This window comes from Branchiostoma floridae, chromosome 7 (genome assembly GCF_000003815.2).
Source record: "Branchiostoma floridae strain S238N-H82 chromosome 7, Bfl_VNyyK, whole genome shotgun sequence".
NCBI lineage: Eukaryota > Metazoa > Chordata > Leptocardii > Amphioxiformes > Branchiostomatidae > Branchiostoma > Branchiostoma floridae.
The window spans coordinates 8441740-8452420 of NC_049985.1; the positions used below are offsets into that span (position 1 = coordinate 8441740).

Here is a 10681-nt window from a genome sequence, read left to right on the forward strand (position 1 = left end):
AAATGTGGTCTTTTTTTAGATCATGTAGCTTCTCAAGTTTAGCGAATGTAAATATTGTGTAGATCTTTTTTATGTCATAGTGGAGTTTGGTGCATTTTGACATGAGCTTGAAAATGATATCCAACAGCCATGATGATGATTGCTGAATACTTGAGCAAAGTGGTGAAAGAGCAAAGCACTTACCATGGGCTTCTTGATGTGATTCCACAGTCATGATGTCTGACAACAAGATGCCATTGGCCATTCCTTCCACTACCAGTCCTCCTGCACCGGCAACTGCCATACTGTTGTTGATCAACACGTCACCATTCATGACATGGTCGCCTTCCAAACGAGCCACGTCCTCTGGCATGTATAAGTTGTTGATGGTTCCGGTAACTGTCAGCAGTTTGGTAAATGTTATGTCATTGCTCACAGTCCAGTCTTCGGTGATGACCTGGTAGGAGTCCACTCTCATCACAGTTTTCTCTGAAGAAAAAACAACAACAAAGAAACGATGGGTCAATTTCCATGGACCTGTCAAAAATTGTACTGCCGGTATGTAAAGTCATGTCATGCTCAAAAGTTCCTTTATCTTTCTCACTGCTGAGGTAGGCTGATGGCACCAAGTCTGTATTGGTTACAGTCTATGTAGAAGGGAGAAGGCTTAAGCAATGCTGCTCACATGTACTCGAAACAACATGTTCAAAAATCTAAATATTGTTGCCCTTTCGTGCATCATTGGAAGGCTTAACTGTTACTCTTAATAATGTCATCAATTCCATATTTGTCAGAATTCTACATGTGCATTCAAAGGTTGAACACCTGAACTACAAGACTGCATGACAAAAGTGTCGACATGGACCTGCCAACACAGCGCCTGATATTGGTAGGTAAATTTTGGCACTTCTTTAAGTGACCCATCTGTAAGGTCAGTCATAGTGATTAGCTAGAACAAATGAGCTGTCACAAATTTTCCACAGAATAAGGCTATTAAAAACAAATTAAGGCTATTAAAAACAAATTAAAGAGTTTTACCAAGTTCAGCAATGTCCACCTGGTTGATGGTGCCGTTTATAGAGACGTCTCCGAGGACGTGCAGGGTGGTGTTGATGACACAGCTGCCACCCACCCTGACAGGCGCACCTTCTGTCTGCAGATACACAACATCTTCTGACAGTACTGATAAATCAACAGTGCCGACAGTCAAAGCCTCTTCCATGAATACATCACCCTCACAAGAGATGTCATCTAGGAAGGTCAGAAAGCCGGTAACATTCTGGTCTTGCTGTGTCAACAGGCAGTCATCCAACTGCACGCCATTAATACTTCCACTGACATCCACGTCCTGAAGGAAAACCACTCCCTTTTCAAAGACCTTTGTAGCAAAGATGTCAGCTAGTGTGTCTTGAAAGACAACATCTGCAGGAATGTGTAAGCCATCAATTGTTCCTAAGACTGTGATGTCGCCGTCATTATTAAGAAAAGGAAGTGTGAGTTTAGCATGAAGTGACTGGTCATCTTTGTTGTTGTAAAACATGTTCTTCACAAAGTGGTTGAATCTCTCCTCATTGAAGATTTCTGTATGTATGTTTTTTGAGGTTAATAGACGATTTACTCTGAGGCTCCTGATGTGTGTCTCTGTGGTAAATGTCTGTTCTCCAAACGTCAGCAGGTACCTCGGAAGGGAATCTAAAACGTCTGTGGAAGTCCTGTCTATGAGGAGTGCTGTGGTCGTTAAGTTCTTAAATGTCTGCACTGCTTGCTTTTCCTCTTCAGTGACAATGTTGTCATCCCACTTGGTAAGCCATTGTGATATGCTGACGTTCTGAAACAATTTCCGCCCCTCCACAACCTGAGAAGTGTTCAACTTCACCTCTTTCATTTGAATGTCGGAGCTTATGTTGCTTACATTTTTTTCAATATTTTGAAGCACAGTGTTTAACCGGACAACTTCAACCACCATATCCTGTTGGAAACCTATCAACTTTCCTCGTTGAAGAAATGAGACCTTAAATAATCTGGCCCCCTCTGATGTAAACATTAGGTAAGATGAGGTTCCTGTATAAAAGCTATAGATGTCCTTAATTCCACCAAGGTCTGTATGAGAAGAGAAGATGAAAGATTGTTCGAACTTGTCATTGATGAGCTGGTACGTTTGCACATTATCTTTTGTATTCGTGACCAACAAGTCCGCTTGTTGTTGTGAAGTTTGTACTGACGCTGTGACATCAGCATCAGTCAGCGGGATATCCTGATAGGGGACAAAGAAGTAACCATTCCAACGATAGATGGCACATTCAGAGTTGTAGGAGACAGTGTCAGTTTGCTGGTGAGGGGAGGTCCAGGCAACCCTCTGTGTTAGTGCTAGGTAAGAATCTGGTCCAGCTGTGAAAAAGGCCAAGTCTGTAGTAACATGGCCTGGCAACTGCTGATAAACCTCAAAATCATTCTTGAATGGAAGAAACCTGCAGGAAAATAACGTTAGGCATTGTGATTAGTAATTCTCAAAATGAAGTTTTATCCTAAACTATCTGACTCAACAACCAGTCAATGTTGGTCTATACAGCTATGGTTCATTACCTTCATGTGCATTTAACCGTGATTGGCAATGACTTCATCATGGATTGTTCAAAATATTGTCATAAATGCTCAAAGTTATTCACTCTTCTTTCAACTTAGTACTCAAAAGAATTTTGATACACACTTTCCCTCTTTTTTAAAGATTAATTCCATCATATTGTTTTGAAGTTCACAATGCCAGCAAACATGCCATTTCAAGTCAAAAAAGAAAAGGTAAGAGAATTTATTTTAGGACCATGGAATTCATCTAGTAACCAACATTCATCTTGACAAAATACTAATCTTACTTATAGATTATTGAAGAGTTGTAGTAGATGTGTCCTTGTCCCTTAACTGCATCAGGGGGACAGTTGGCCACAGCCAGGTAAGATTGTTTCTGAATGGTGAAGGGTTCGACAGCACAGGCTGACTGCACTGGTATATCAAACACCTGAGGACAAAACACATCTGCTGGTATTAGAGACACATCTGCTGTCATTTTACACACATCTCCTGTAATTATCTCCTTAGTCATATACCTAAGGACAAAACACACATCTGCTGTGCCATTAAACACACATCTTCTGCATTAAACCCACACCTACTGTCATTAAATAGACGTCTGTTGTTCAAGATACACATCTGATGTCATTTAACACACATCTGATGCCATTTAAGACACATCATTACAGTCATAAACCTAAGGACAAAACATACATCTTTGCCATTAGATACACACTTGCTGTCATTAAATACACATCTGCTGTCATTTAACACACATCTCCTGTCATCAAATGCACATCTCCTTTAATCCAATAACATTTTATGTCATTAGATATTATAAATTCATCTGTAAGGTATGGATCACTCCTGAAGCCCCGCCCCCTGTTCGATCATGTTCTATTTTGAACACCTCTGTCAAAAACAGTGCTTGTCGGACAGAACTAGCCGCCGCTGTGTAGCTGATAATAACGACTGACTTCGGTTTAGGTCTTTTGACCCTGAAATCCTCTCAGACCAGGCCGAAATATGATGCACTGACTTCTTTGTTGAAGGCTACATCCACTGGGTACAGTCATCCGATGAGGGGGCTGATATAGTTGTGGTATGGGCGTCATAATTTCAATCAAAGCGGAAACGGGAGGCACCACATATCTTTACCTTGTTGGTGGGCATAAGTGTCCGGTTACTGACATACGGTCAATGCAGGTGAAAACCAGGGTACACCTATCTGTGACTGGGTTTCTACTGCGTTTGTTGCATGCATAGCAGCTGCATGCATGCTCATGATAAAAGCTAAATCAAGAAGAAAGCAGATCAGGCACTCGTGGAGAGGGAGCTTGTACTAAGCACGAACTAATGGGACCCTTCTACAAAGTCTGCCAGTGCAGAGTCCTGTGTCTTATACATACCCAGCTCTACATTTGCAACCTGCCCACCATCAATGTAATACTATGCAGTGGCTCTCGCTCCCACAATACCTATACTCTGTGGGTGTAGTCTTCAACAAAAAATAGCATAGCCTTTTTCTTTGACCATTTCTGTTCAACTGGGGCTATTTTTGATGGAGGTGTTTGAAATAGAATAGGGGGTTCCACCTTGTTCTATTTGTCGATCAGGATCGGTCCATTGACCACTGGTTTTACTACTTTTTATTCATGATAACAAAATCAATATGATTGATATGTATCCAAAGCAATAGCATTTTTTTGCACACAATTGACCTATACAATTACCTTTTATACTCTAAGCATGTTAGCAAACATGCATATCACCAAAGCAAAATCATGCTGATGATTCTGTATCTAGCAATATCATTTGTTCACACAAGTTTAAAAAGAGAGAAGAGACTATGTAGATTTTAGATGATATAAGATGTAAGTTGTTTCACGTATACTTAAGTGCAATGCATTTAGCCCATGTTGGGCAGGAATATGCAATAAAGATCATTGTCATTGTCATTGTCATTTAATAGCTGCAGATTAAACAATTATATATCCACAATTGTGTTTAAACCTATAGCACTCACACAACTAGCTGAATGACAGGCATGCACTAACCTTGTCAAAGTATGCACCATCCCAGTAGTACACATGCAGCAACATTGATTCTAATAGGCAAAAAAAGGCTCAAGCTTAAATGCAATACAATATTCTGAATTCACTTTGATTTGAAAAAAAAGTTGTAGAAAAGCTAACCAAAGAGAAAGTGATTTTTAAAATACTGACATTTCTAAAACCATTTATCCAGCTGCACAAGCCCCTTTACCTAATGAAAACTATGATTACCAGTACAAAATGTTTGATGTACCATCTATCAGCCTAGCCTAACATCTCCTGTGCATGGCATCTGATGTTCTGATTTACCTGACTGAGCCCTCTTGCCCAGCATTGCTAAAAAAAGGTCCCCCATGGTGAAGTGCCTCCAGTGACATCTGCCTGTGGTGACGATGGTCTGAAATGGCAGGACATATCAGCTATAAACGTCAATGAAGGTTAGACATCCAGGTAATTTCAATTCATAGTTAGGAATAGGATTTAAAGAACTGTTCTCCTACTAGATCTCTTTTACATATCAATTAATAGTTAGAATATACAAACCTCCTCTCCAACAAGATCTCTTTAGTGTCACTGACAAAAGGTAGTGGATTCTACCTGAAACGTCTGACCATTTCCAAAATTACAACCAGTTGCTCTAATAATTGCTATTTGGCGTCATCAGTTAACTTCCCAAAAAAAGACAAAACAAAATACAATTTGCAATTAGCCTTCGGGCATGAGTTTGCAATAAAGATACGGAAATAACGGTATTTAGAGACGATAAAAACTTGTAATGTAGGAACCTGCACAAATGATGTGGCACCTCTGCTGAAGGTGTATATCTCAGTTCTGTAGGATTTAGGCACGATCCCTTCAACTTCCTCAGACACCAGGAGAAACCCAGAGGACCCCATGCTGATGGCTTCCAAAGTAACAGGACCTGAAACCTGCAGGAAAAGAAAAGTGCATCTTTGTGTGTACATTTCACACTTTGATTATTGATATGTCATATTGGTACATAAGTTCAATTATTATTTTCCACCATCTGTGACAGATGTATTGGGAAACTATTTCATAGAATGGTTGCCATTTTTATGTGTATTCTGGCATATTCTGGTAAATAGTTTAACCATTCACACCTGCCACTGTCCTGCCACGAAGAAGTCTTCTGACATGGTGTCAAGAGCAAAGATGGTCACATTGTGCCCATGGCTGTTTCCTGATGCAAGGAAGAGGAAGGCCACATCCTCCAGCTGTAGGAAGGCCATTGTGTAGACATCAGCCATGGACACTCCATGCAGGTGCACTTCCTCTGCCTGAGCCTCAGCACCTGCAAAAATGAATCACAAGCTCAAGAGCCAATAGGAGTTATTTTGTAAGCACATCTGTTCAACTTCAAGGAAATATTTCTTTTATGTCTTATCTTTCTCTTATGTCTTAGGTGATTGTATTTTTTAATTCATCAATCATGCAAATAAGACTTTCATTAAAACTAGAAAGGCCGACATTTGCTTGAGAGCAAATACAGCATATTTCAGCCATCTCCCTCATGCAACAATAGGCCTTGAGGTCGTTGACCCCTTTGGCCATTCAAAAATGACCAAAAAAACCCCAAATATATCATTTTAAAGTGGTCCATGCCAAAAAATATACATGGGTCATTTGAATAAATATCTAGAGCACCCCTTTACCAATTTACGGGTCATTAGGTTGTAAATCGAGGGAACAGGAGCCAAAAATGTCAAAATTTTGTCAAAAAATGGCCATAAAATCGCAAAATTAAGCATTTGTTGTACCGTATGGGAAAACTTTTATTGACTTTATGTGCACATAATTGAAGGGCACTTTAATACCAAATTTCAGATCATTTGGTTGTAAATCGAGGCTACAGGAGCCAAAAATGTCCTTTTTTGGTCAAAAAATGGCCAAAAATCGCAAAATTAAGCATTTTGTTGTACCGTATGGGAAAACTTTTATTGAATTTATGTGCACATAATTGAAGGGCACTTTTATACCAAATTTCAGATCATTTGGTTGTAAAACGAGGCTACAGGAGCCAAAAATGTCCTTTTTTGGTAAAAAAATCGCAAAATTAAGCATTTTGTTGTACCGTACGGGAAAACTTTTATTGAATTTATGTGCACATAATTGAAGAGCACTTTTAGACCAAATTTCAGATCACTTGGTTGTAAAACGAGGCTACAGGGGCCAAAAATGTCCTTTTTTGGTCAAAAAATGGCCAAAAATCGCAAAATTAAGCATTTTGTTGTACCGTATGCCAAAACTGTTATTGAATCTAGGTGAGCATATGATCAAGGCACCTCTGTATCAAATTTCATGTCATTCGGCTGTAATACCAGGGTACAGGAGCCCGAAATATACATAAAATTGACAATAACCTCAATAAAATCATTTTAAAGGCAGATATGAAAAAAATGAAAAAAACACCTGAGGGTATTGGCTTACTCTACCTTTGTGCCAAATTTCAAGCAAATCGGTTAAAAAATGGCGGAGTTGATTCGATTTGAGGATTTGACAGGAGAAAGAAAGAAAGAAAGAAACATTACGAATACAATATATTTCACCATACCTATGGTATGGCTGAAATATAATAACGCATGTAGATTGATCACTTCCTGTCACTCTACAGTCAATGTGACTAGCAAATGGAAAATATGTAGCAGTAAAACCCAGTACAGACAGGCAGGTAAAAAAAGAACACCTTTCCAAGAGTTATAGCCTCTTCCATTGACCTTTATGACCTCATGTCTTGGAATGTCTGTCAGCTGTCAGATAAGAATGATAAATAACTTATTCTACAATCTTTGACCATCACTTCCTGTCACCCCTTCAACACTTATTGACCTTAATATGTCTTTCACTTCCTGTCACTGAGTGGTGTGACATGCCTAAGTACAGCAAGTAGAAATAATTGTGGAGTGACAAAAAAGCAAACAGCCAGATGGATAGGTAGACCTTTCTTGAATAATACTCTTTCTTTTAGTCTTACCTTGACTATTGTCTCACCTTGTTTCCTTTTAGACATCCAAAATTGTCTTCATTCATAACTAGGGTATAAAAGACCAGTTTCTTCCAAACTTCAGTGTCACTGACGAAAGATAGTGGATGCTAAAAACACATCCAGTTGCTTGAGTAACTGCTTTATGGCATATCTTATTACCTGGATGACTAATGTTCATCGGTGTAATCCTCTTTCCTCTTTGAAAGTACAAATGCAGAGGTGATAAACAAAGCAACAACAACACTGTACATACCATGTGGAAACAATGGAGGAATGGTGAAGTCCACTGGGGTCCTCTTCATCCTTGGAGTTTCAGTGTCCCCCTCTGCTGTTTGCAATGCTTGTGTTAACTGAATTATCTGGCTGTCTAGGGCTTGGTTCCCTTCAAACTGAAAGTCTGGATAACAAAAATATATGTAGTTGAACCAACCATAGATACAGACTGGTGAACATTCAAGTCTTTCAAAATGTGTTCCGATTACAAATTCCCCAAAAGTGACCATTGATATAAGACCAGGCTTTCTTATAACATGTTTAAACATATAAGAACAGAGCAGGTCTTATGTCATTTTCACAAAGGTGGAACATCAACATAATCATCATATTGCCCATCCATAGACTTAACAGACTCTTAGCATCGAATAGGCTATGCCCAAAGTGAAAAAAATTTCATTTCGAGCTTGGACGCCATATAAACAAAGCACACCCTGGGTGGCCTCGCCGGCTTTCTCCAGAAACCCATGGCCAATGCAACTGAAGAGCACATGCAATTGGATATTTTGTTGTAGTGACAAAGAACTGGTACGTACCTTGTACACCCGTCCCCTGTTGGCTTTTGGTGGGATCCACAATAGTGACAAGTAGTAACAGCAGCAGAAACCAGGCAGCCATCCATGTGCCCGCCGGTTTGCACAAAGCAGATAGCGCCATGTTCGGATCGCCGTCTCAGCTCCAAAGTATAAACACCGCAGGCTTACAATAAGGTTTGACTCTGCGATTCCTTCAGTAAATGAAGGAGGAGTTCCTCAGCTAAATGCGTGTTTCTGTCAGAGGTGGCCTGGTACCGCAAAAAGTCGTCGGTCATGGCTGTCTGTCACACACACACGTCGTCCAGAGATCCAGCAGCTCCGACATCTTCCTCGAACACTGGTGCAGCATGGGTAAACTCAGGAAAGAGGCGGGGTCACCATCATGCACGTGCTCAGTCTCGCTGAAAATCCGATTGTCCCCGCCCAAATACACGTGTTGGCAAAAGCCTACAACGGCGACGTAGACCATATACGCAAAAAAGTGACCGCCTGGCCGTATCCACTTAATTGAACTAGCTTCATTTATCACACCAACAGAACATAGCCATCAAAGTGCTGGTGCCCTTGTATACTACATCTTGACTTGATCAATGTTGGCAAGTGACACTGACATCAAAACATTATATTCAAGTGGTCCACGACTATGTTACGTCTGATCACTTTCCACTTTGTATCTCTTAAAATGTAAATTTCCCAACTGTAGCTCAGGCTGCACGCTAGCTCCTCCGACATTATATTGGCCTCGCAAAATCACTGACTGGGCGACGATACCAGGCCAAATAGACACGTATCGTTTATCTCTTGACAGTTTGCTGATCTTTACTGTCGAATGTAGAATTATCAATAGACGCATTGATCTGTAGGGATCCTAATTGTCAGGATCAATCGCACACACGAATGCACTCACTGTTTACCTGTTAATCAATTTCCACCCTAAAAGATTCTACGAATTCCTCAACAATCAGAGAACGTGTCGCGGATGGAACGAGGTGTTTAGGATCTGCATTCGGCTGCACGATAGGCCTACAAGTGTACATTCTATGGAGGGAAAGTGGCCGTCTTTTTCCTTGATGAGTAAAGTTAGGACGAAATTCAAGTACACCCTAAGGCAGTGTAAGCTGGATGAAAACAGAGCGAGAGTCGATTCAACTGCAAAAGTTTTAATGCCGACGTTGCTCTATACAGGCTTTTCACTTGACGTCATCTGCGCCATGTTGGATCACAGCGTACGTCTGTAAACCACGCGAAGATGCTACTGCTTAATTCAATTACCTGCCAACGTACGTCTACCTTATCAATGCTCCAACCACGGTAGCCACATTGTTTTAGTGCGGAAACCAGATGTTCTTCTCTGATTTCATGTCTTGTTGTTCCGAAATCACATCAAGAGGATGATTGGAGGCAAAAGTTAGGTTGTGGGTCATTACAACTTGAGAAGGATCAGAGGACTGAAGCTTGTTGGCAAGCGCTTTATTTTGTGTACGGATATAAAGTGTTAAAATTGTAACATAATGTTTACTACCGTCACAGATGAACTTACATTCAAGCCACTGTTTTGGTTTTTCCAGCTTTTTGCACCCACTAACATCGGAAACAGCCACTACACTGTGATCACAAAGTAAAGTTGTAAACATCGTTTACAAACAAGGCGGACTGAAACATTCAAGCCATTCAATCCATGTCTCACACTTCTATTTCTATGCGCTACAATTCCTTTATTCAGATACCCTTTGGCCCGTAGGGCTAGTCTTCCAGGGTTCGAACATACAGTACTGTATACAACGCAAACATACATGTATATATATACATAAGAGATAAAAAACATTCACAATTATTGCAACACTAGGATCCGAGACTGTCCCTACCACTACCAGCCCTGTTGTTTCAACTTCTTCGCAGTCACATCGAATTCTCGGTTTGATACAAACCTTTGTCTTACTTTCCTCCACCTACTTGGTACAACGGACAATATCAGCATGTGAAAATACGACGAAGACGAAAAGGAACCAAATAACGAACAGGAGAATGATACCTCAAACTTTGGGCAAACCACTACAATTAGCCAACATTTCAATATCAAAGATTGCATTTCTGTGATTCTGTGATTTCGTGATTGGAATATGACACACGATGTAAAAGCATGTCTTAAAAGGCAATAAAATACGTAAAAATGAATTAGTCATCTAGAACTAGAAAATTCGTTGAGCAATCTGTCCAATATTTGTTCGCCCATAAGTGGTCGTAATACCCCCCTCACATTAGGCGCGATT

At 40.2% G+C, this 10681-nt stretch overlaps 1 protein-coding gene across 1 annotated transcript; it reads right to left on the reverse strand.

The window, feature by feature from the left end:
* Nucleotides 1–20: 20 nt before the first annotated feature.
* Nucleotides 21–8772, reverse strand: LOC118419422. The gene is made up of 10 exons (XM_035825790.1): nt 8412–8772; nt 7856–7999; nt 5720–5910; nt 5384–5527; nt 4908–4995; nt 4602–4651; nt 2850–2992; nt 1018–2447; nt 184–468; nt 21–28 (listed from the first exon to the last, which is right to left on the reverse strand). The coding sequence occupies exons 1-10, from the start codon at nt 8530–8532 to the stop codon at nt 21–23; spliced, it is 2604 nt and encodes an 867-aa protein (XP_035681683.1). The 5' UTR covers nt 8533–8772.
* Nucleotides 8773–10681: the final 1909 nt, after the last annotated feature.

Coding starts and splice junctions, on each gene's coding strand:
- LOC118419422 (XM_035825790.1), bottom strand. CDS start 8,532: ATGGCGCTATCTGCTTTGTGCAAACCGGCGGGCACATGGATGGCTGCC. Junction 2,993..4,601: donor ATGGTGCATACTTTGACAAG/GTTAGTGCATGC, acceptor TTTTGTCCTCAG/GTGTTTGATATACCAGTGCA. Junction 469..1,017: donor GGTGGACATTGCTGAACTTG/GTAAAACTCTTT, acceptor TTTTTTCTTCAG/AGAAAACTGTGATGAGAGTG.